Raw genomic sequence first — 25,577 nt, 5'->3', positions numbered from 1 at the left:
GCTGTCTAAACACTCCCAGCTTGGCCCTGGCTAACCGTGTGGCCTTGAGCAAGTCCTCACTCCCCGAGCGTCCCTCCCATGATGTACAAGGCGGGTGAAGTCATATCTCTGCCTCCTCTCTGGGGCGTGGCGGGAATTAGAGTAACCGCAGCGCTGGCTGCGTGCTCCCTGAGCCCTGTCAGCACCTGTCACACACCAGCGGGCAGAACCGAGGCAGACAGTGCTCTGACCAGGCCCCCTGTGGTCCTGAGGTTGCTTTTGCAGTCTCTCCGGGACGGTCCTCAAGTTGCCTGGGCGTGTGGTCAGCCAGGGATGTGCTGCCCGAGGTCTCAGGGCCGTGACCGGGTGGGTTGTCTGTTCTCCACTCGGCTTCGCCGCGACCACCATGTTCCTTTCATAAGTTGGACTGAACAGTAACTTTAATTCTTAAAAAAACATTTTTTTGAACAGTAAGTTTTAAATACTGCATTGACAGGCCTGGTGAAAGCGGATCACTACCTGGACATTCAAACCTGGAGTTGGCCGTGGGATTGGGGGTGCCCGTGCCCCAGCCTGCCTCTCCCTGGGAGAGACCATGGTCTGGGGTCCTTGCTGTTGATGATACGACAGGGAATTCAGACCTGGGCCGCCGCAGATCCCGGAGAGGGCACTTCCGGAAGGTCCTCGGCCCGGTGTCTGGTGGCCTCTGGGTAGGAGGCTTCCGTTGAAAAGGCCGGAGAAGCCTGGCCCAGCCCGTCTCACCGAGGTACAATGGCGTGTGTCCTGCATGGCCTGTGGGTCCCGTCCCTGCCGGCGACACCAGGAAAGGGGGAACATTTGGACATGCTGTGGCAGCTCTCGTCCCCTTTCACCCCAAAAAACTCGTTGATAAACGTAAGCGGCTCGTGTCTGCGGCTGGCCCTTTGCAGGCTGCTCTGCGAGCCGGGCAGCGGTAGGCTTTCGCTCCGTCCTTGGGAAGCCCTTGGCAAACCCCACCTCCCTGTCCAGCCTGGGCGGCTTGTGCGGTGGGTGGAATGAACCAGGCCGGGACGAGCTCTGCTGGGATGTGGCTCCTTTAACAGAGACTTCTTCCTCCAAGGGCTTCTGATGGACAACAGTCTGAGGTGCAGACTAGGCAGGGTTACCGGAGATGCGGTGACGGCGGCTTTTCTCCTGCTGCGTGGCGCGTCTCCCATTACTTGCAACAGGTCAGGGATGAATGAAACGGGGCCGTGCAGTTGGGTGCTGGTCCAGATTGCCAGGGAGAGCTCCTGGGAGGGTTAAGGCGACTTGCTCCCCTGTGCTGAGTCCCATCCCCCCGATGCACTCTGATCCTCAGGGCTCTTCGGACGCGGCTGCCCCTCCCCCTTGCTGAGCTCCCACAGTGGTTCTCACGCTTGGCTCTCCAGCCCCCTCAGGTTCAGGTTGGGCAGGTCTGGGTGGAGCCCAGGAGCGGCATCTCCAGAAGTGCCAGGGGGATGCCGGTGCCGCTGGTCTGGGGACCCCGCTCTGAGGAGCCCTGAGCTAGAGGGGCCCCCCCCACCTCCAGGCTGAGTCCGTCTTGCTTCTCAAACCCCCAGGCCCAGGCCGCTCAGCTGGCTCCTGTCAGGAGCCTGCACGTGTGCACCGTGGCTGCCCTGCTCTGCTGTCAGCGGGCAGTGGATGCGCAGAGGCCCCGTCCCCACTCTGCCAGTGACTCGCCTTTCAGACTGGACTCGGCCTTCTGGGCGATGCTCTGGGGGCCGCCCCAGCTGGTCTGTGTCCCGTGGGCAGCTCTGGCTGTGGGGCTTGCTGGACCTTGGCCTGACCCCCAGCTGGACGCCACGCCGTAGGGTCCTGTCTCCAGGGGCATTTGGGATCTGTCGTCATCTCCTAAACGCACCTGGGCTCCTTCAGACAAGGGGCCGCACCTGAGAGCAGCTCCCAGCTCAGTTCAGCTCAGCGCCAACCTCACTGTCTGACTCAAGAAGTGTCCCTCGGCGCCCAGTCCCCGTGTGTCCTTGCGTCAGCGCTGTGGGACCTGGCTTACGTCTTTGCCGGGCAGGCAGATCTCCCACGAGAACCCCACTCCTCCAAGAGGTCACAGGATGCAGCACGGCCAAGGGGGCTCCCGGCCTGGGGTCTGCACGGGGCCTCCTGGGGCTCCAGGAAGGGGGAGGCTCACAAAATGTACTGGGGGCCTGACCCGACCTGGGCATGTCCCTGACTGAGGAGGTCTGTAAACTTCAGCCCCAGACGTGATCCTGGAAAGAGATGTGGGCGGCCAGCAGCTTCCGGGGAGCCAACAGAGACCTGAGCCTGGGCCTGGCCATCATACCATACCACTCCCGCAAGTGTCACCGTCGCTGCCCAGGGCGGGTGCGTTTATTCTAACTTACATGGAGAAGGGGTCAGCTCCGGGAACCCAGCCACTTCCAGGGTGGCCAGCTGATAGCAGAGGGGCTGGCCCAGGCCAGGCTGCCTGGCCCCCCTCTGGGGATGAACACAGGAGGCGGTTCCATTGGCTCTGAGGCCTGAGCAGGGGGCAGAGCCTCCGGGGCTGGGGTCTGTGGAGTGACCGGGCCGGCTGCAGAGGGCAGGGAGGACCTCAGGCGCAGCCCGGAAGCAGGCGGCCATCTGGCCCACAAGTCCTCACTGGGCAGGGCCGAGCATCCCAGGTCCACGGAGGGCGGGCCAAGGCCGAGGGCAGACAGCGAGGTGACCTCTCGGCACCTGGGTGGACTCCGCCGTGGACTGTCCTCCCCGCCGAGTTCCAGGTCCAGCACAGCCACCAGCGTGTCCCCTTCCTGGGCAGCTCGGCTCACGGGGGTCCAGGGGTCCCTCTTTTCCCACTCGTGCAAGGTTATCTTCTGCCCTGTTGGGGGGTAGTATTCCCCCCAACCCCATTCAGAGTCAGCATCAAGTTGGCTGAGGGTAATTTGCTTTTGACCCACCGACCCCGAGACGATTGCTGCGTAGGCTATGCTGGGGGGAGGGGGCGCTCGGGCCCACAGGTCAAGCTGCCTCGTCCTGCAGGCTGGGCCCCCAGGCCACGTGTCACCCCGCAGGAGCCTCTGCAGCCACTTTGCCTTCTTGTGACATTCACACACCCACTTACGCTTCTAAACCCAGTGATGTGGGTGAGACACAACTGAACCGGCAAGGAGACCCGGACCTGGATGCCTTTTCAGTGTTACCCCAAGGCGCTACCTGTGTGTTCTGTTTGCATTGAGGGTGTTTCTCTTTTGGGGGCGGAAAGGAGGGTCTCACAGCATGTGCTGGGCGTGCAGGGGAGGAAGCTCTGTGGCATTTGTGGGGTGAGGCCCAGGCGTCATCAGGCTGAGCTCACCTCTGGGCCCAGACGGCTTCTTCCAAGCACACCGTCCCCTGTTCCTGGTGCCTCTGCCCTGGCGTCTGTGGGGTGATGTGTAGCACCCCCGCCCCAAATGAGACGCTCCACCTGGACCAGGGGGGTGTCAAGGGGCAGCCTGCCAGGTCAGAGGTTGGGGTCTGCACCCCAGGACAGGGCTGGCCCAGGAGGCTGGGTGCAGGTGTTTTTAGGGAGGAGCATTGAAGCATCTTCTTCCAATAACGGCCAGTCTTCTGACAAGCACGTGATGTTCTGTCCACCCTGACACCTGACCTCTCTGCAGACTACAGTACGACGGCCCCCAGAGACCCTCCCGGCCGCCCGTCTGGTGGAAGTGGAAGGGCGGCCCCCACACGGGGCGTTTTCCTCCCTTCCTCTTGGGGGTCTCCGGGCAGAGGCAGCCACGTTCCGCCACCTACGGGGCCGTGCGGAGGCAGGGGGCTGGCTGAGGTCGCCTCGAGCCTGTTGTCAGGATCCGTTGCCCCTTCTTTACATACACACTGCACACACACGTGCTCGCACACGTGCGCGCACTCACACACGCTCACATGTACACACGTGCATGCACGCATCCTCTTCCACACACCCACCCGCTCACTCCTGGCTCCTGGCGGCGGCCCACGGCCTTGCCCGTGCCCTGCATGGTTTGAGGGCTTCTCCTACAAATCCTGCCACACGATAAAGGAGGAAGCAGAGCAAAGCACACAGGGACTCAGAGAAGCCCGCCTCGCACGCCCCCGGCTGCAGATCGAGGCTTCAATCGGCCTGATTCCAGGGTTACAAGCAACCAGGAGCTGGAGCTTCAGGGAAGGGCCGGGGGTCTTTATGTCCCCCTCCCGGGATACTGCTCGTTTAGCCATGGCAGGGCTGCCAGCCCCACGGACGGGACTGGAGGGACCCTCTGCCCCCGGCCCGTCAGGCACAGTGGTGCTCACTGGGGGCCTTCTCTCTCTCCAGACCCTGAAACCCTGGCCGTGGGTTTGACGTTTGGATGGGGCTCTCTGGGGGTGGAGGGGCGGCTTTAGGGATCTGGGTGAGAGAGGGCACACAAGCCTCCAACGGGGTTTCGGCATGAAGTCTGCCAAGAGCCTGCCGCCCTGGCTGGGCCCCGGCCCCGGTGGCAGGTGCCCTGTGGCCTGACTGCCGTGGCCGTGGCTCAGGGTCGCTCCGTGCCTCTCCTCTTCCTCCTGTCGCTGCCTGCACCCTCCCCTCCCCTCTCCTCCCCGTTTTTATTATTTGGGTGGATCTCCCAGGAGAAATTTTGGGGATGATGGACTCAGTCATGAACGCTGAGCCTGAAACGACCACAGAACCCCAGTGAAGGACCTTGGTCTCCTCATGAGTAAATAACATGCCACGGCACAGTCTGGATTCCCAAGGTCATGAAAAGCTCGTGTTCCTGGCATTGCATTCCGCCCTTCCGGAGAGCACTGGCTGGGAATGTGACGGTGGTCACAGGCCTGGGTGGCAGGGGGCGGGGGGCCGGGGGCAATGATGCCCCCTCCCTGGAAATGCCAGCCCGGGGCTGAGGGGCTCCTGCTGGGCCACCCGTCCCGAGGGCAGTCCGGCTGGGGCACTGGGCCGAGGGAGGATGCTCTTTCCATCCAGCCTCCCAGCTGCTCGGGGACCCGGGGTCGGGGGGACAGTTTGTGCTGGTCCTGCACGGGCTCCAGCAGCATCCGAGCTGCTTCCTGCTTCTTGCAGGGCCTGGGGGGCTGCTCAGCGCGCCTCCTTTTCTCCAGATGTTTTCTGCGCACCCTTAGGCCTCCTCTCAGCCACGTCTGAAAACAGAGCCCCCCCCCCCCCCACCACCAGCAGTGGGGCAGCCGAACGAGACCTGGGCTTTCCTGGCGGCTCCGGGCAATCACTTAACCTTGGTGACTGCGGTGGGTGGGAGGTGGGCGACGCACAGCCTTCCTTTAATCAGCAGGAAACACCACCTTTCCCTCCTAAGCTGTTTGCTTGGCCAGTAAATCAAACGTGCCCTTCAAGCGCTGATTTTCCTCCAGAAGGTGACGAGTTTGGGGAAGTCGAATTCAAACAGAAAGAAAACAAAACACAACAAAACAAAAAACAACCCAGGAAAACAAAAAGAGCCCTGAGGTGGATGTGCACAGGATGGGGGCACGTCCCCGCTGAGGTGGATGTGCACGGGACGGGGACACGTCCCTGCTCTCTGCCCAGCGCCCTCACACGCACAGAGCTGGACTCCTCACCGGCCCGGAAGCAAAGGCATCAGACCCTGGAGGGGTCAGGGAGCGCGCTGGGGGGTCCTACCTGAGTCTGCTGGGAGCTCTGTGCAGTCACCAGGTCACATGATAAGGTGGCACGTTAATTATCCCCGCGATATACCTTGGTGCGCGCGCAGTCCCAGGAAGGGTCGGGGTGTTCTTTCAAACCTAAACAGCCTCGGGTCCCCAGGATGGGGGAGCGACAGCGGCCGTTCCGTTGTTGCATTTTTGAAAGGATTCTACGAGTCAATTAAAAAGGAACCATTGGCCACATAAAACATAATAATTACTTCTGTGAATACTGCTAAATTAAATAAGTGTTATTCCCCCCCCCTTTTTTTTAAGACTTTGGTTTCTTTTGAAAGAAAACATTTTGTTACTTCTCCGTTGGATCTGAGGTCATCTTACTCGTACTGAAAAGTTCCCATCTCCCTGGAGACGACCCTTTCAGGAGCAGGGAGGGGGCCGCGAGACGAGGGCCAAAGTGACCGCAGCCTTTGGGTCACTTTCTAAGGTTTTCAAGTCCCAGAAGGAGGGACTTGGGCAGAAGCATCTAGATCAGAGGTCAGCGGGCTCCGAGCCACGAGCAATCCGCCCGCGCGCCTCCCACCCCCGGGCCTCCCCTCTCCTCCTCTCACTCTCCTCTGACTTCGTTAATTTTATTGAGGGAAACTCACAGCATACAAAAGTGAACCATTTTTAAAGTGCACAATTGAGGGACACGGGGCACAGTCACCAGGGTGTGCAGTCGCCCCCTCCGTCTGGTTCCAGAACATCTCCTTCCCCCAGAGGAGACCATGTGCCGATCGGTCGGTCACTCTCTGTTCCCCCCCAACACGGATTCTGTCTCTGTGGATTTGCTTTTTCCGGACGTTTCACATAAATGAAGCCGTAGGACGTGTGGCCTTTTGTGTTCAGCCTCCTGCACTCTGAGGGTCGTTTGCAAGGCTCACCGTGTGCAGCCCGTGTCCGTGATCCTCTTCTCTTTTCTATATTATCAATATTCTGCTGTGTGGATGGGCCACACGCGTTGGTCCCCTTGTCTGTGGATGGACACTCGGGTTCCCCTCCCTCGAGGGGCTGTGGGTTAACGCTGCCGGGAATCCTCACCCCTCGGCCTCCCTGTTTTCCACTCTCGGGTCGATACCGAGGAGTGAAGCCGATTTCCTCGCTGCTGGACCTGCCTGCTTGCCCTATCTCTCCCCCGCCCACTCTATCTTTTCTGTGCCTCGGGCCACCCTTGGGTGAACTCCTAGGTGGCACTGTTTTGGCACCAACTGTCTCTTGGGCTGGACCCCGAAGAAAGGCCCACAGCAGACAGACAAGCCGGGGACCCTTTTGCTCAGTCCCATGACCTGCCACCCCAGGGGTCCCATACTCATGACCTCAGCAGGTCTCTGTCCTAAGCTGCCATGAGTTCATCGGGAACTCCCAGGAACTCTCCCCAGGGCCCAGCCGGCCCCATGAGCTGCCCAGAGCAGCCCAGGTATTGGGGTAAATTTCACAGTAACCCCAATTCTGAGTCCTCCCAAGAACGTGGGGCTTGCCCCCATTCCCTAATTCCCAAGGCTGCGGACACAAAGCGGTCCCAGAAGGAATGCCTCCCCATCAGCCCCGGCCTGGGTGTCTGGTGCGTCGGCTTCCCCCACCGCCCCCGACCCGTGGAGCGTGGGCACCTCCTTCCCTCCTGTCCTAACGCAGAACGGGCCAGCGTGTCCTCGGGCTGCCACCGGGGCCTCGGGGAGCCCCCCAGGGGTCTGCGTTGCTTCCCAAGACGCTGCTGGAACAGTCCCCTGGGAGCCCCTAGCAGAGACCGTGCCTCCCAGGCAGGGGTGGTAGCCGGGTGACCCCTGGGCCTCTGGCGCCCTTGGTTGTGTTTGTCCCATGTCCCAGCTGGTCCCCGAGCCTTGAGCCCTGGGAAGCCGAGCTGCAGAGCCTGACGCTGCCTTGTCTCCTCCAGGTGACGGCGACATTGTAAATAACATGTACGGGCCGGACCCCGACCTGCTGGCTGGCGAGAGTGCCGAGGACGAGACCGAGGACAGCATCATGTCCCCCATCCCCATGGGGCCGCCGTCCCCTTTCCCCACCAGCGAGGACTTCACGCCCAAGGAAGGCTCGCCCTACGAGGCCCCCGTCTACATTCCTGAGGACATCCCCATCCCACCGGACTTCGAGCTCCGCGAGTCCTCTATCCCCGGGGCCGGCCTGGGGATCTGGGCCAAGAAGAAGATGGAGGTCGGGGAGCGGTTTGGCCCGTACATGGTGGCGCCCCGGGCCGCGCTGAAGGAGGTGGACTTCGGCTGGGAGGTGAGCTCTGTCGTGCAGGGTGACTGATCGCGGCCATTTATCTCGCGCTCCATCTGTTTATAAAGCCGGGTGAGCTGAGCCGCCGGGGGCAGGAGGCTGGGTAGGAGAGAGCGTTCGAATGTCACATTTCCCAGGCTTATTTTATCCTGCGGCTTGCATGACGCGACTCCGAAAACACCAGAGGGCCTCGTAGCTGCCTGGCAGCCCCCATCCGCTGTGCCCGCTCTCTTCCCGGAAATGTGTCTTTAATGAGCTCATGTCTTAAACCCCTCGAGCTTCCCGTCTGGATCTTAGGTGCTAAGGCTGCAGTCTCGGCAGAACCTCAGAGATGGATGGCCTCTCCCAGAACAGGAGCCTCTGCTCCCGGGAAAGCCCCTCAGATGGGGGCCCACCTCCTGGCAGGAGCAGCCAGGGGCAGCTTGTAAAACGTGCCTGGTGGCCGCGCTGCCACAGATGCCCCAGGCACGTCCATGCCAAGGGCCTCCTGCCCGGGTCAGCGGGCTCCCTGAGAGCAGCCCGCGCTTCTCAGACGAGCGGGGACAGAGAGGCGCACCTTGTGGTTAACATTTCCCTGGCGACCTGGGCCTGGCTCGAGGGTCCTGGAGCCCATGTGCGGTCAGGAGAGGGAGGCTGGTTAGGTGGGGGGCGGCAACTGACACCCCCAAAGGCGGCCCTCCCTCTGGAGGTATCCTGCTCGGGCCACGAGCGTCGCTGGGCCCCAGTGGGGGGGCTTTCAGGGTGGTCTCAGAAGGCCCGTGGGCCCCACAGGCGCGCTCTCCCCTCTGGTCCTAGCCTTTCTGCTGGCTCCACAGGGCCGATGCTCGGTGGTATTCTTGGCAGGGACCCTGCCTGGACGGAAAATGCAAATGCCAATGCAGATTCCTTCTGGGTGTTTCACAACTTCCAAAAGTGCTTGGACGGGGGTCAGTTCTAGGAAGGGGCGCGCTGTCCAAGGAGGGAAGAGGGCCTTGTGTGGCCGGCAGCCGTGTCCCCTACAGTGGACCAGGGCAGCGGGGGTCAGGGGAGCCGACTCCCCGCAGCTGCTCCGTGGCTTTGGAGAAGTTCCCAAGCTGTGCGTCTCGGCGTTCTGTGTACAGCAAGGGGCGAATCTGGATCTTTCCCCTCTCATGAGTCTTTACAGCTTGGAAGGCTGCCTTGGAGCCTCCGCTGCTCCCTAGAGATGTGCACGGCCTCTTCCTAACCCCTGGGAAGCTCCTGGACCCCCCGCAGCCCTTGAGCATCTCCCCCGGGCCCGTCAGCTTTGGAAACCCTCCGTAAAGGTCAAAGAGGCTGCCTGAGTCGGTGCACGTGCTGGTGGCAGTGGCCGCAGACCTGAGACCGCCATGCCCTTCACAAGGACACGGGGGTGCCCCGAACGCAGGACGCCCCCGCTGTCCAGCAAGCTGGTGGAGTGTGGCTTGTGGTAGCACATGGAGTGTAGACATCAGGGGACACAGAAGCCCCTACCGGGTGCCAGCTGACAGCCTGAGCTCTGTAGACTTTGAAGGTTTAGAGGGGTAGTGGGTTGACCAGATGGACGGAAGAGCAGGCCAGCCAGAATTCACAACGGTCCAGAGTGGGGGAGGCCGCCGCTTGGCCGGCTGGACCGTGCCCTGCTGTCCCCAGGCGCCCGACGCCGTGTGTGCCTCTCGAGGTCAGGTCACCTGCAGAAGCGGCCGGCCAGGTGGGAGCAAGGTGAGGTGGGAGGTGAGGAGTTGGGAGGTGCGGCCCTCCTGGAGGCAGGTCGTGTGCTCTTCGGAGACCCACAGGGTGGCCCTCGCTGGGCCGAGGAGAGCATCTTTGGACAACGTGACAGGTAAGTGGTTTGGGCTGTTCAGTGGCTTTTTGCAGGCGGCCTGTCCTGTCCTTCCCGCCTGGCTGTTCGGAAGGAATTTGGGGGTGTTGTGTCGCGTGCTCGGAAAGGCCTGGACTATTGAATTAGGAGGCGCCTTCAGATGCTGCAGGGTAAACGGACCCTACGGGTAGTGCGATGGGTGACCTTGAGGCAACCTGGCTCTTGTCTGCTCTGATGCAGGCCTCTGTTTGCTCTATTTTTAAAGAAACAGCCCGTATCGCCGCCGCCCTGGGTGCCGGGCCTGGTACGGGCCGTGGCTCTTATCTGCCCGGTGGTGCCTGTTGACTTTGCGATATCACTTGTCCTTCGTGTACGTGCGGGAACGCTCCCCTCCACGGCACCTCCCCCGACAGCGCCTTGATTCCGGGGCCGTGACCTGACCGCCACCTCCCCCCGGAGCCGGCCGCGTCCACGTCCTCACGTAGAGTTCCAGACGCTCCGGCGGGATCTGACTTTGTTTCCTCGGCGAGTCCGGGCCCTGACCACCTGCTCTGGGCTTCGCGGCCTCCTGTCCCGTCCCGTCCAATGCGGTCGTGAGCAGCTGTCTGTGTCACCGTCATCGTGGCCGAGCCCCAAGGGCAGAATCGGGCTGGAAGGAGGGGGAGGACGAAGTAGGCACCCCGAAAATCAGGGCGAACCCGCTTTTGCTTGAAATAAATCATAAGGTCTAGGTGGTTTCTTTCTAGCACCGTGGGTCTCTGGGGTGGAACTCAAAGAGCCTCACGCGCATCCTGAAACAGGCGACTGATGTTTCACTTTGTTTCTGTGCCCTGCTCGAGTGTGACAGCGTCTGGGCCAGAGGAGCGGCCGGCTGCTGCCCCTTCAAGGGCAGGCGTGGTCCTAGCCTTTGCTCTGCTGCAAACAGGGCTCGAGATTAGGAGCGGAAAGCCCAGCCTCCAGAGCCTGGATCGTTCTGTGGCTCCGGACCGCAGAAGGGTCTCCAGCGAGCCCCGGAGTCCCGAGGTGAGGCCGCTGGCCACGCCCTCATATGCCCCTGCTGGGACGCTCTCCCCGGGCCTGCGGCCAGCTCAGCCCAGAGCAGGCCTGGCGACCAAGACAATCGCTAGCAACACGTCAGGGCCTAAGTGTCACAGCCAAGGAGGCCAGGGCAGACGCAGGACCGCCAGAGGCAGGTCCCAGGGACAATACCCAAAGGCCTGCAGTCCGGTCCCGAGTTGTGTGTGTGTTGATGTTGAATCTCATGCTGGTAATGAAGCTTCGTAAATCAGGTTGATTTGGTTTTACTACAATTTACATGACGTTTAGTTCCCGGAGAAGAAAGAACAGGTAATGACGTTGTAGCGAAGGTGGCAAAGGAGCTCTGAGGAAGCGCCTGGGAGGATCTGGATCCCTGAGGGGCGGAGGGTGGTGGGAGCGTTTTGTGGCCTGGCCGGGCTCGGAGTGTGCTTGCTCCTGTGAGGTCTGGTGTTGGGGTCCAGCAGGAGAGGGGGGTCCAGAGACAGCCCCTTGCAGGCACAGGGTGGGTGTCCCTCGGGGGACGGGCTCAAAATCAAGGTCAAACCGATTATTCCTACCCTCCTTTTGGTACACCATGGAAACAATTTTCTTTCTACCCAGAGAACAGAATTCCTATCGCGGACCATTCCATTGAACTAAAATCCAAGGGTCCCATCTCCTTTTCTCTTTTTGTGGTGCACACGGTTTCCGGTGACACGATGCCTCTGTCCCTGCTGGGGCAGCATGAGTGACCTGGCATTTTCAGGGTCAAGGTGGCAGGAGCAGCCTTGTTTCACGTAGGAATTTTACTTGAGCAAAATGGGGAGGTGCATGTGTGCCCCGCGGCTGGCACCCTCCCCCCTCTGTTCATCTGCCCTTCCTCCCCATGTGGGCGTCAGGAACATTCAATGACTCTAAACCTTCCCCCACTCCCACCGGGTGCTTTGGGGGACACCAGGAAGTGACTCCCTGTCATTTTGGAAGAAAGCACAGATGGGCTCTGCGAGCTCCCCGGACCTGGCAGCCGCATCCTTGGACGCAGATGGGAGCGTGGGGTGTGTGGAAACGGCCCCCGTGGGCTCCATCTCAAAGGAAGGTCGTCTGTCCTCGTGCCCGGGAGGATGCTCGAACTCCCGGACCCCTCCCCCCAGACACAGCCTGCCCAGAATAAATCACCCAGTGATTGCATTTTATTGCCCTGGGGTCTGAAAAACAATGATTTTGATCATTTGTTGAGTAAATCATGACATTTATCATCGTGCTGTTTATTTTGCTAATTAAGAGGTGGCTGCGAGCGACAGCCCAGAGGGAGCTGGGCTGTGGCGCCCTCTCCTCAGAGGCGCCACCTGCCCCCGAGGCGGGGCCCTGCAGCTGTGCTGGTCTCCACGGGGAGGTGGCAGGAGTGGTTTGCACACCGCAAGCACCCGGTTCTGTTTGTTTCCTGGTGCAGCGCTTGTCTCCCCCAGAAAGGCAGGCTCTCCGGTGCCCAGAGCTTTGCCCAGCCTGTAGCTGGCACTCAAGCATCATCTGTCGAAAAAAAATGCGTCTGCCTCTGTTTAAGGAGCTGGTGGAAAACGTTAACGTGAATTGATGGGGCTTCAATTATCTGAAGAACTGACTTGAGTGGATTACCTCATCCCGTTGGCTATGGTTCCTGAATATTAATATACGTGTTCATTTGCTCAATCAACAAATGGCCGTGTCTGGGCCAGGGCCCGTGGGAAGCTCCAGGGTCACAGGGGGAGTTGCCCCAAGGCCTCAGGCTTCCCTGTCTCTCGGGTGCTACCATCACACGGCCCCCAAGCCAGCTCCTCTGGGGTCCAGGGCTCCCCCTGCATGGCTCTGGCGAGGGCCAGGACCCACCGGCCACCCCCGAGGACCACGGGCTGCCAGCACATCCCGAGATGCTAGGGCAGGGGATGTTCCAGGCAAAAGCTGCTACCCAGCCGCGCACGCTCAGATTATGAGACGTTGCTGCTAATGTAAGACTGGCTGAGACCAAATTCAGTGCGACACGGGGAGGGGCAGGAGCTCCTGGGCGGGGCTGGCCTCTGCGCCCTGGCACCTGCCCCAGCCTGGCCGGGAGTCACGTGGGCACCTCAGCGCTGGCCCCAGGTCTCCGTGGGGAACGGGCCTCCACTTCCTTCTTCTCCTGCATTTACACCCTCACGCTCTGGCCTCAAGGACCCTGTCCTCTTTCCTGCTGAACTTACCACACCCCTGAATGTGAGCACGATTCACCAACACCCCGGGGGCTCCCTGCCCCCAAGGCCATCAAGGCCTGGGCTCAGGCAGCAGTGACTCCTGTTATAACCAAGCACCCACCTACCCCTGGGACAGGGTTCCCGAGGCTCTTGGGAATGGGCTTCGCTTCTCTCTAGTCCCTGCCGCATAAGGACCAAACGAGAAATCCCGTCCACCGGGAGACAGACACGTGCTGGACTTGTCACCTGAAAGATCCTGGATGCACCTGGTAGCCCCGGGAGCCTGAGCTTCCCAGCGCCCTGCCCCCTGCACTGACCTCCTGGCGCTGTGGGCGCCTGTCCGGCCTCCAAAGAGCTGAGGCAGCCAGCGCCCCTATGGCCAGGCCTGGCCGTTCCCCAAGGCTCAGGAAGGAGGTGCTCAACCTCCAGGAGGAACAGCAGCAGTGGCGGCTGGTCTGCACCCGCAGGCATGTCATTCGCCAGCAGCCCTGTGGAAGCAGAGCTGGTGTCCAGCCGGCGGGCACCTCCTCTGTGGCCCTGAACTGCCGACAGCCACAGAATCCCCGGCTCTTTCAGCCCCAGCCCACCCGTGGATGGACCTGTGGCCCCAGGACGGTGAGAGAGGAAAGCTGGGCTCAGCAGCCCCCCACTGCTCCAGGTGACCCCGAGAGGAGGGTCACGCAGCCTGGGAGGAGGGACAAGCCCTGGCTCTAGACAGCGTCTGCTAAGTTTGCAGAGCAAAATGTGACAGCTGGTACTTGAAGGTCAGGACTGCCCTTCAGACGTTTCCCGGGCGTCTGAGACCTGAGAGCAGAGGTCTCCATCCGAGAGCCTCACACGGAATCGCCTGGAGCATCAGAAAAGCAGGTGCCCAGACCTCACCCGAGAGACGCCAGGCTTTGGCCAGATGAGGGACTAGCCGTGTCTGTTTTGCCCAGGACTGTCCTGGTTTTGAACCAAAAGTCCCAAGAAACCTCCCTGAGCACTGGGTTTGTGAAAACTTCTAGGAAGTTAGAATGTGCCGTGGGGGTGAGAATAGCCAGTCTGGAAAGAAGAAGCGGGGGATCCTTCCGGACCTCCAGCATCTGCACCAGGGGCCCCGGGAGGCAAGGGGGACGATCTGGGTCGGGTCGCTGGGGGCATCCAGATACTCCGCAGGCGATGCTACTGCGGGGAACGGCTTGTCCCAGAGCCACCCCTGCGGCCCAAGTACAGGTGGCCGTGCTCCGTGCTGCACACACACGAGCACACTTCCTACCCTCTCTCGTCCACGTTCATCCTGGTGCAAGGATCACACTTCAGCCTCCACCCTGAAGCCCGCGGGGCAAGTGCTCTCGGGCCATGCCGAGGCAATGCTTCTTTGCTTCTTTGTTTTTGGGTCTTAGACCATCTTGCTGTGTTTACTCTTGGAATTCCAGCCGTGCGGGAAAGCCTGTTGGGGAAGGGGGCCAGGACCGGTCTCCACTGTAAAGGCTGGGCCTCTTGTTGGTCTGACGGCCTTACTCACAGGGCTTGGTATTCTCAGTCCCCAGTCTTTTCTGTCCTTTCTCTCCGTGGCACCAGGTTACACACTGGGACCATCCCGGCAGCATCCCGCCCCGCAGGGACACGGGAGCCCGGAGTCTCCCTTTACTTTGCCCTCCTCTGCCCAGCCGGCTAATTCACCCCTGACTCTGACCCTCCTTCTGCGTGGTCTGGAATTTTATTTTAGACCTAGAAACATGGCAGGGCCTTTTTGTCCCCCTGGAATGATTTTCTGAATGTGTTTAGGAGGCGTAACGTGTATTCAGGAAGCGTCCAAAGTCTAAGCTGCCGCCCAGTGAATGTTCACACACCGTGGAAACACCTGGATGATAACAGGTTTGGGGACCTCTTCCCAGGCTGTCAAACAGGAATCCGGATCCGACGAGAGGGGCTGTCCTGTGGGAACAGGGCCGAGTGGGAGGCGGCCTGGCTGTGCTTGTGCAGCGGGGCTGGGGACACAGAAACCCATGCCCTCGCGTTTCCTCGGGAACCACTCCCAGCGCAGACCCTCTGCCATCTCTCCCAAGCACCATGACATCAGGTCCAGACGTTTTTAGCCCAAGAATGCCATGAAATCCTGCACTATCTTAGGCCCAGCTCCGAGGCACGGGTATATAAGGAATTTTCGGAAAAAGGAGAGAGAATGACTAAGAATACCTCCCTGGTAGTTCTTCTTTATTTCCTTAAGGGGTAATAACTCAGACACAGTCCAGCAGAGGGTACTTTCTTTAAATAGAGCATTCTGATTCACAAGCGAAAAAGGAAATAAATATTTTCTTTTCATATTCGAGAGACGTCCATGAATACCAACTTCTTAAATGGTATGTTACCATCTGTATCACACACACACACACACACACAGGAACACACACACACTCACACCAGTGACAACAAGCCCGCCCTTACCCTGGAGCAGGCTGCTTGTGAACCAGAGACGTGGAAATAGCCTTGGGGTTGTCAGAAGGGAGCGAGTGGGAAGGTGGAAGGAGGGCAAGATGGCTTCTCCTCCGGGTGGCCGCTCAGCCTCCCCAGGGGACCTGGGCTCAGCCTATCCCACTGGCTCCCAGAAAGCCGGCAAGCATGGGGTGCTCTGTCACCTCTTCCTGCCCTCCCGCCTCCTTTTTCTTTAAGGGAAATGGGGATCACACGTTCAGGGACGATGGCAAGGGCACCTGGGTCCCTGTGCTGGGCGGGACTGGCGAGGCTGGGGCAGGCTGACTGGACAGCTGCTCTGTGGCCCAAAGCGTGGGCGAGAGGGGAAGGCCTGGCGTTCATTAGGCCCCTGCTGTGTGCACACGCTGGCCACGCAAGGCGCTTTCTACTCCGTGGTCCTCATTCTGTCTGTAAGTAGATCCCAAGTCCCAGACCGATGGACCGTAGCAGGGCCTGGCGGGCATTAGTGTCCACCCCTCGGGTGCCCCGCTGTGGAATTCTCTGGACCCCGGAGAGAGCCATCAGCCTCTCTGGAGCCAGGATCCTGATCTGGTCCCAGGGCGCCTGGGGCCTGGCTGGCAGGGGGAGACGTGTTCAGGCAGGAACCATGGGGTCCCCGCCCCAGGCCATCAGCCTGCAAGGCGCAAAGTCCAGGAATCTAAAAGGACATCTTTGCCACCTGCTCACCTCAGGCGTGGGTCCCACGGAGCTGCGGGTCTCAAACGGTCGTGCTGAGGATCCTCCAGTCACCTTCAAAATGCAGATTCGGGGCCCCACCCTTACCTAGTGGGTTAGAATTCCTGACGGGGGTCCCCAGGAATCTGCATTCTATTTAGCAGTGGAAGAGGGGCCACTGGGAGGTCTCCATTCCCGGGTGGAAGCCCCAAGAAAGGGCTTACCGTGGATTTCCCTGCTCCTGCCCCCGCACCCCTCCACCACTGCCCCCAAGCCCGGAGCCAGGCGCAGCCCGGCGGCCCCACTGTCCTCCTGGTGGAGCTCTGGGCGGCAGGTGAGGCCGGGAAGGGGCCCCGGAGCGATCCCACCCGCACCCCGACAGCTGGCCACTGGCACTGCTGTCCTCCGGGGGGGAGCCTGCTGGAGACTGCCCAGGGACCCGACACCCCCCCAAGGGCATGGCCTGATGGTCAAGGTTGGGGCAGGGGGTGCTTCCCGGGCACCGATCGTCTGTGTCACGCCTGGAGATTACTTGGGGCATCACCATTTCTCCCCCTCACTGTGCAGGTGGGAACCCCGAGCCCTAGAAAGGGAAGGGGGTCCCACAGGGTCACATGGTAAGTTAGCACAGGGGCGAGGGACCAGACAGGGAAGCCCCAGGCGGCACCCTTCTGCCTTGCCGCTTACCCCTGTAGTTCCTGCAGCCAACACATGCTGAGAACGGAGACTGGGCCAGCCGCGCTGGCCCCGTGCACCAGCCGCCGCAGTTAGAGCAGCCCCCAGCCCTCGTGGGCGTTCCACCCCCACCACCCGGTCCAGTGGGTGATGGCCCAGGCCCCAGCTCCTCCAGGGAAGCGGGGACCAGTAAGGTGTGGAGTGGCTCAGACGTACCCCTCAGCCTCCTCTGTCTGCACCCACACCGCCGGCCGAGCGGGGGTAGCTCTCAGGTTTGGCCTGGGCTGCCTCTGGCCGGCCCTCTCTGGGCTGAGCCCGCCTCCCCCAGGCAGGAAGCAAGTGGTGGGACCCACCTGCTAAGACTGAGGCATCTGCAGTGTCGCTTATATACACGGAAAGATTATTTCAAGTACTTTCCCAGCAGTGGCCTCGCAGAGAGCAGGACGGGCCGGGAGGGTGGCCCCTCCTGAGAGCCGGCAGCTACTGGCCAGGAGCCTCCCCGGGGACCCCCAGCACGGCCTTGGCTGGCCCATCGTCCACCCCCTCCCTGGGCCTCCCTCCCTGCTGGGTCAGTTGAGCATCCCAGGCCTCGCAGGCCATAAAAGGTCTCCCTGGGTCACGGGACAAGGGCGTGGACCTCCCAGCCAGACCTGCTTATCAAAGGTTCTCTTGGGTTGGGAATTTTTGTGGGCTGGTCATCCCCAGGTTAGGAATGCTCTCAGCGTGTCACAGGCCACCTCGGCCTCAGCAGAAACCAGGGTGATGCAGCCGCTCACCACGCGTCCAGGGGCAGCAGCTGTCGGAGGGTCCCCCAGCAGGCCACCCTCTCCTGCTCTGCTCGGGGCTGGCGTAGGGCTCCCTCCACTCTCTGGGGCCCTGCTGGGCACTGAGATGCAGCTGGGTTTGCTCTGATCGAGGCCAGGTCAGGCCAGGAGGGCCTCTCCGGGTGAGAGGTCAGTCTGGGCGCACGGCAGCAGGCCCCGCGGGACCCCCCGGAGCCAGTGTCCTGGGGCGGCGTCCCGCCCGGCCCTCATATTGCTTAGAGCACAGTGAAGAAAACGTCCTAAAGGTGACGGTTTAAGTCAGCCGACAGGATGTGCATTGGTGTTGGTGGTCGCGTCTGCTCCTCCGCGTGGGAAGATGCTAAGACAGGATGCCCTGTCATCATCATAGGAGCCAGCGTGCCGGTCCCTGCTCACCTGTGTGCCTGTCCCCCTGTGACACGTGCCACCGTGTTTCCAGGGGGTTGGCTTGAAGAGAGGCACCAGCCTCCACAGCAGCGCCCAGGGCACGCGGGGCTCCCGTCCTGCTGTCCTGCTATCCCGGCTGTGCCCCTTGCCCGGCTGCCAGGGCAGGGCCAGGATCACCAGCCCTGAGCGGGCCACGGGAGCACCTTTGTCTGGCTTTCAGTCTGCGTTCCTGCCTTCTGGGCTAATGCCCAGTTTAATTGCACATCCCATTGTGTCATCCCTGTTCAATCATGTTGAACAATACCTACATCCACTCCTTTCCCATTTAGATCTTTCTAAAGTCCATTCCGGCTTATCAGCACAGTCATTTCAGGAGCAGAGCTAAGATTTCTGCCTTTTAGGCCCAAGGCATTGTCTGTCCCCGCGGCAGCTGAGATAAACCCTCACCCAGAACAAAGTCGCAATGACCTTTTACAAGTAGAAGCCGCCTTGTTTCCCTCTAGACTAATTTATCAGCCTTCCTTTCAGCCGGTACTCAGTGGAGGCCCGGGAGAGCACTGCCAAGTGGGGGTGGACGGGTATTAGGACGCCGGCTGGTTCGTTCTCAATGGCGCACCTCAGGGTCCGCGGGGATGGGAACTGTGCGTTGCCGTGGGGAAGGATGGGGCTCGTCAGAGAGGGTGAGGCCTGCAGGGGCGGGGTCCAGGCAAGGTGGCCAAGCCCCCTGCCCTGGCCTCCTTCAGGGCCGAAGTAAAACCTCGTGGACAAAGTATGAGGCACGCTGGACTTAAGTAAAAATAACGGTGATGAAATGGCTGTGGCCCCGGAGCGCCCGGGGGAGGCCGCTGAGCTCTGGGGTGGCAGCTCACAGGTGGACGGGCAGAGGGCGAGGGATGGCTGAGAGGCCGGGGGGGATAGAGGAGGAGGGGGAGGGGGAGGATGACGACGACAGCAACCACAGGGATGGGCCACAAGGACGCTGGGGAGGCAGCTCAGGGAGCGTGAACCTCGTTGCCTTCCTTCGAGGAGGGAGACGGAAAAGGGGTCTGTTTTGCATTTTGATAAAAGCCTTCAGACTCCACTGATTGTATCATAGGGGCTGCCATGCTGAGGGGAACGTATTTGCCTTGTCCATAAAGCCTGCATCGCCATGGGGGAGACTCTCGTGGCACTGACTTGAAAGCTCGTCCAGGGATGGAGGACACGCGGCACCGGGGCTAAGAGGTGGAATCTCCAGCCCACGAGGAATTGACCTGGGCATTCGGGAGGGCAGCCCAGCCTGGGCCTGGCCTGTCCAAGGGCCGCTGGGCCAGCTAAGCTCCCAGTGCCTCTGCTGCTCCCCCGTCAGTCCGGTAGCCCTCAGGGACCAGTCCCTGGTGAGGTCTGGACTCTGGTCTTCACTGGGGCTTCTGAGTCAGCACTGAGGATGCGGGACGGCCCCTTGGAGCAGCAAGCCCTCAAAGGGCCTTGCAGGACTGAGGTTGGTAGAGTCACTAGTTTCTCGGTGACACCCTGGCAGCCCGGACTCCCTGCCTTCTCCCACACTTGCTTCACCCAGACAGACGTACAGTCCACACCAGGCCCCAACCGGAGAGGCTCCTGCGGGAACCCGGGGCCCATTGACAGCCCGAAGACAACACCAGAATTCCCCAACTTTTGAAGGTCTGTCTTGGATTGACCTCCTAATTTAATCCTTCTTGGAACCTAGAATACATTGAAGATGGGCTCACCCCATCAGCTGGCCGGTCAGGCCTAGGGAGGCCTGGGGAGCCTGGGCTTCTGCTCCCCAACAGAGCTGCACGGTTCTCGCAGCCGCTCCCTCGTGTGGGTCCTCCGTGCTGGGACAGGGGAGGCTGATTCTCCAGCTGGACCCACTAGGATGGGGCACGTCCTGCTCTGGGTCAGCACCTCCTACCCGCTCGTGCCTCCGCCTTTACTGAGTGTGGCTTCCCAACCCATCCGAGCTAGTGCGCTGGGTCCGGAGGATTCCCCACCTCTGCACCCTGGGGTTGAGCCCAGAGCACTGACCCCAGCACCTCTGGCTTCCTTGCTTTAGCTGTGCCTGTCCAGGTCCACGGAAGTCACACATCCACCAGGCAGGGCTCCCTGCAGCGAGGGGCCCACTGCCCTCTGGGGCTCGGCTGTGCTAAGCCACCCCCGCGCCCCGCCAGCGCCCTGTGCCTCCCGGGTGGAGGTCGGAGGTTGGGAGGGCTTTCCGGCTGCCCCCTAGAACATCAGACTCCTGCTCCCAGACTGGGATTTGCTCTTGTCACCTGTTTCCAGTAAACAGATGCGTCCCTCACGCTGGGAGAATCCGGCAGACGCGGGGACGTGCAGGGAGACCTGGCCAGGCTGCTGGCTGCCTGGCCCTGCATGAGTTGGGGCAGTTCTTGAACCCTTTACCTTCAAGGGCCTTCAAAGCCCCAGGACGGCCAGGACCTACCATGCTGTTATCAGGATGGCATCACCCCCATTAACGCTGAGTAGATGAGGGTTAGAATGGCCGCATCCAGCCTTCTCTTGTTGTTCCTTTTAAACATCAGATAAATTCATGAGGTTTTCTAAGAGGCAGCATACAGGTTACCGAGATGTCTGTGTCACGAGGCGGGGGGGAGCCGTGCCGTGGATGGAGACCCGCGCAGCCAGCCCCATCTCTGGGCCTCGGTTTCTCCACTTGCTAAGCAAGGATTGAAGTGAATTGTCCTGAAGGCGTGTGTCATTTGAATACTCTGGTATTCACCTTTGAGAGGTGGGGAAGTGGAGAGTGGGGGAGAGATTTCTTTGCTGGATCTGGGGGGAAGAGAAAGTGAGTAATTTTTCACTGGACGTCCCTCCACCACCACGTGGTGGTTAAATTTCCGTAGAACTCGTTCTCTCTCTTTCCACCGTGAGCTGAAATGCACGCGAGTCTTCTCAGCCTTGGGAACTGCCTCGCTGGAGGACCCGAATGTGCCCCTTTCAGGGGACCCCTTGGAAATAAGAAACGCCTACTTTCAATACATTCAAAACACAGGCCAAGATGCGTGGGCCCCACACGGCAACCTTTGCATTTACGTATTCCTGTAAAGTCTGCTCCCTGGGATGGGCAAGGCTGGTACATCCTCTGGACTGAAGGGTCAGCATGGGGCCCTCAGCGGCTCCAGCCCCAGCACCTGGCCCCTGTCTCTCCGCACAGAAGCTCTGCCCCCCTGACGGCCTTCTCATCTCTGTTGAGGTACCCAGCCTTGAAGCCACAGGGATGCATGGAGGCATATGCGTACCGTCTCCCTCCCACCTCCTCCTGAGCGGTGCGGAAAGCCACATGCTGGTTTGCTCACCAAGTTCTCCGGGAGGTTACGCAGAAGCAGGGGGCTGGGCGGGGTCTTTAGTAGGTACCCCTCAGACGACTCCACCCCACTCCTCAGACACTGGATTTAGCAAACAATGAGGACTTGGAAAATAAGGATGTGACGGCCAAGGCGGCCTTGGTGAGTTCTCCCTGTACAATCGGCCAATTGGTCGATTGGATACTGAATGTTTCTGAACGCAGGGCGCGTGACAGTAAGGAGGTAGCTGCTGCGCCCAGAGCTGCCCGCGCTGGGCCCTAGGGCTGTGGCAGCAAAGTGCCCGCGATGGGCAGCTTCACCCAGACACCCTCTCAGAGTCTGGAGGCTGGCTGGCGGTCCCAGATCAGGATGTCGGCAGGGCCGTGGTCCCTCCGCAGCCTCTCAGGGGGGACCTGTCCCCGGGGCCCACCCACCCCGGCATGACCTCATCTTAACTAATTACATCTGTAAGCGTTCTATTTCCACATCAGGTCACATTAGGAGGTGCTGGGGTTAGGACTTCAACTATGAATGGTGGGGGGATGACACAATTCAGCTCATAACAGACCCTCAGAGAGCAAATACCTGCACTGAGTCATCCCCAGGTGTTGTAGGAGAGGAACCAGTGGTGACGCACACCCGGTGCCGTGTCTCTGCGTGGATGCTGGTGCCCAAACTCACCCGGCCAGGTCTCCTCCTGACACCAAGAGGAACCGTGCCTGTGTTGGGCGCATGAGGGGTGGGGACCCAGGAGGGCTTTAGTTGATGACAACCTTGCTAACCCAAGTCAGAGCCCAGGGTTGACATTTTTAGCCAATTCCAACGTCTTTCTTTCGAAGATCACAGCAGTGGAATAAACATGGGGATTGGGTTGACCACTCTCCGACACCCGCCTCGTCTGAGCCCCGTTGTGCGTGCGCACGTGTGCGTGTGGGTGTGCGTACGAACTCCGTGAACCTGCGACGGAAAAAACCAGAGGGAACGTGGCTCCCTGCAGGCCTTGGGACGCTTTTTCTTCAAGCAGGAGAGATTGGCTTGGGGGTCAGAGATGCAGTGTCGACATTCAGAAGAAAGCCGTCATCGGGACCAAAGCTCTAAGACATCCCAAACCGGCCCCGAGGCAGTGCTGACGCCTCAGGAGCAGCTGCAGGCCTCGGCCACCTCGCCGTCCCAGGAGGACAGCGTGGGCTGAGGTCGGGACAGCAGAGCCTGGCTGCCCGCCTATGCCTGGTCTTCACGTTTTCTGCGAGGCCAGTGCCGGTTCTGCAGCACGAGTGTGACCTGAGCCCGGGTCGGCTGACCCGGCGCCAGGCTCTCCCCCAAGGGCCCTCCGCAGTCCGGTTCAAAAGGAAATGGTTAAAAATGAGCGGCTGGCAGGGAGGAGCGGGGAGGACAGAAGGCCCAGCAGTTGGCTAATTGGAGAGCGGACCCGGCCGAGGGGAAGCCTGCACCCCAGACAATGTGCTCCCGGGTCGGGAGCTGGGAAGGCCTGGCGGGATTGTCATTGAATTAGTTGAAGTCAGAGCCCCCCTGAATGCGGGAAAGAAGGAAAGGGGAAATGAAGGCCCGGGTATAATGCGGCCTAAATGAGGGGCCCCATTCACAGCCCATGAAAAGGCTCGGCTTCCTTTCTTGGGGAAAGAGGAGGCCAGTTCACTTTTGTCTGGCTGGGGGCGGGGGCTGCTCCAGGAGGGTGTACTTACCTACAGCCAGTGACAGGAGGGTTGGGGGACGGGAAAATGGGGCATTGAAAATAATCCCCAGTGCCAGCAGTGGGATGACAGCGGACACAATCGCTGGGCACTCATCAAGGGCCTCCAGAGAGTCCCCGTCTCCTGCGATCTCCTGGGACCGTGGGCCGTGTCACCCGGGTTAGTGGGGCCGTGGCCGCCAAGGACGCCTGACCGCAGTCGTCTGGCAAGGCCATTTGATTTCTGTCTCCACTTAAAATTTCGAGGTTTAATATGTGCTTTGGTGGCCGACTGGGTATGCAAGAATATATCTTAATAGTTGAATTAGAGAATAATGTTATTGGAAATAGCAACTAAACGCGTGAAATACAGAAATGGACCAGCCGGAAACTTGACCAGCCAACCGAAAGTGGGAGGGGGAAACATACAAGTTATGTAAAAACTAAATACTTAACGAAGTGCTGCGCTCAGTAAATATTTGTTGAATTCACACATTAATTAATTTTCCAGATGAGATTTTCCTAATCCGTTTTCTAAAAAGAATAAGAATTAGGAACGAGGCAGGATCTGATTCTCAGGCAGGCCTGGAGGAGATGAAAGGAAAGTGGTATGTGTGAGGTTTTGGGGGCTGGGGTGCCTCTGGGGGGAGCCGAGGACAGGCTGGCTCGGCCCCTGGTAATTGCCCACTTGGACAAGCTGATTTGCTATTCACGGTCCCCCACAGCGAGGGGAGCCGGCTGACCATTGCCCACTCTACCCTCGGAGTGTGGGCCGCATGTGCCGGATTAGCGGCCGGAATCTCGGGGTCCCGTGCAGTTAACCCTCTCGTAGGGGAACCGAAAGCCTGGGGGACGCAAAGGGCCCCGACTCCAGACTTCCAGGGCTTTGCAGAGAGCGAGGTGCACAGCCGCCACCCCTGCCTGGTCCAGCTGGGCCCTGACCAGCCCACGATGAGGCTCGCTTTCCCCAGGGGTTCCTGGAGTCGTGGACCGGTTCACAGCACCCCACCTCGTTCGTGTCCCTGACGGCACCAAGCAGCACCGCTGTCCCAAGTCTCTCAGCAAAGGCGCCTTGTCGGGGGTCACAGAGCTGCCGATGGTGGCCTTTGAGAGCCCACTGACCCCCACAGACCTGAGCCCGGTCACACCTCTCCTGTGTTGACCCCGAAGGGCTGTCCGGTGAACGTGAGGGGGTCCCCGAGCGTCAGTGCCCGAGAGTGGGTGTTTAGGAATGGAATCGGGCTGTTGGCGCGCTGCCTTCGTTTCGGGGTGTCACGGGTAGTCTGGCTGTGCCACTGCTCCCTGGGGCCCATGTGTCCCTCCCGTCCATGGAGTGGGGGAGGCCTGCCAGGTGCCCGTGCAAGAACGATGCCCGTGTAGACGGCAAGTCCTGGCCCTTTCAAGGTGTCTCGGGGCCTAGCCTCACAGCCCCTGTTCCAGAACGCTCACGAGCTCCTCAGCACAGAACTGTGGCAGAGCGCGAGCATTTTCGACGGTCTCTGATTTTACTGTGCAGCTTTGGCTGGAAGCTGGGGAGAAAGCACAGCCGTGCCCGAGTCCCAGGCTGAGCGAGGCTGTTTCCAGGGGAGGCTGCCGGGTGGGCTTGGACCTGTGCCCTCGGGGACGAGCAAGCACACGTTTATTGGCAGCGAGGCACCCGGGGACCCTTGCATGTCTGGTGTGGGGAGTGGGAGGGCCCCTCGGCAGGGCAGAGACCTGGCTGCTGTAGGAAACGGCAGGTGTACCGTTCGTTTACTTTCCTGTGGACCATCAGTCTGTTTCCTGAGCAGCAGTAAGGAAACAGCTCCAGGGGAGGCGAGGTGACTGGAGTTGGGGACTCCAACCCCCTGCAGGGGCTCCTCGAGCCCGGGGTCTGGCCCAGGAAGCGAGGACCCTTCTGAGTCGCTGAGCAGCCCACGTGGGGGTGCACGGAGGAGAGCACGCCACCTGTGTGTTCCACCGTACGCCAGCTCCCAGGAAGGCAGGCAGGGCCCACAGAAGGCCAAGGAGCCACCGGCCAAGTCAGGACCCAGAGCCTGAAGGACGGTGTCGGTGGAGGAGGCTTTCAGGCAGGTGGACGCGTCCACACAGGGGCCAGTGTGCCAGCCCCGCCAGCTTGCGCCTCCAAAAGAACTTCCCAGAGGCTCTAGCCCAGCGCATTAGCCCCTTGTTAGGCCTGGGAAAGAAATTCGCAGTTACAAAATGCAACGTCATTTCATTAATTCCACCCCTCCAAGTGCCCCTGCTGTGTGAGTGCCCTGGGTGGAGGAGCCCAGTCAGTTTCCTTTTTTTTTTTTTTAACATCTTTATTGGAGTATAATTGCTTTATAGTGTTGTGGTATCTTCTGCTGTATAGCAAAGTGAATCAGCTATACGTATACATGTATCCCTGTATCTCCTTCCTCTTGCATCTCCCTCCCACCCTCCCTATCCCACCCCTCTAGGTGGTCACAAAGCACCGAGCTGATCTCCCTGTGCTATGCGGCTGCTTCCCACTAGCTATCTATTTTACGTTTGGTAGTGTATATATGTCCTTGCCACTCTCTCACTTTGTCCCAGCTTCCCCTTCCCCCTCCCCGTGTCCTCAAGTCCATTCTCTACGTCTGCGTCTTTATTCCTGTCCTGCCCCTAGTTTCTTCAGAACCTTTTTTTTTTTTTAGATTCCATATATACGTGTTAGCATATGGTATCTGTTTTTCT

At 60.4% G+C, this 25,577-nt stretch overlaps 1 protein-coding gene across 3 annotated transcripts in view; it reads left to right on the top strand.

Annotated features, from left to right (window-relative positions):
* The window catches only part of PRDM16 (PR/SET domain 16), a gene marked incomplete at its 3' end in the record, with an annotated part of 319,136 nt that overhangs the window by 97,140 nt on the left and 196,419 nt on the right, over positions 1-25,577 (top strand). For all 3 annotated transcript variants that reach the window (XM_082678414.1, XM_082678415.1, XM_082678413.1), the window contains exon 2: positions 7,520-7,869. In XM_082678414.1, coding sequence (XP_082534540.1) covers positions 7,520-7,869 — 350 coding nt within the window. The remainder of the gene's footprint in view (positions 1-7,519; positions 7,870-25,577) is intronic.

The sequence above is a fragment of the Grampus griseus genome, assembly GCF_964374135.1.
Source record: "Grampus griseus genome assembly, chromosome: 1".
Classification (NCBI taxonomy): Eukaryota; Metazoa; Chordata; class Mammalia; order Artiodactyla; family Delphinidae; genus Grampus; species Grampus griseus.
The sequence above is the reverse complement of the archived record's forward strand: the minus strand, read 5'-3'. Positions and strand labels throughout refer to the sequence as shown.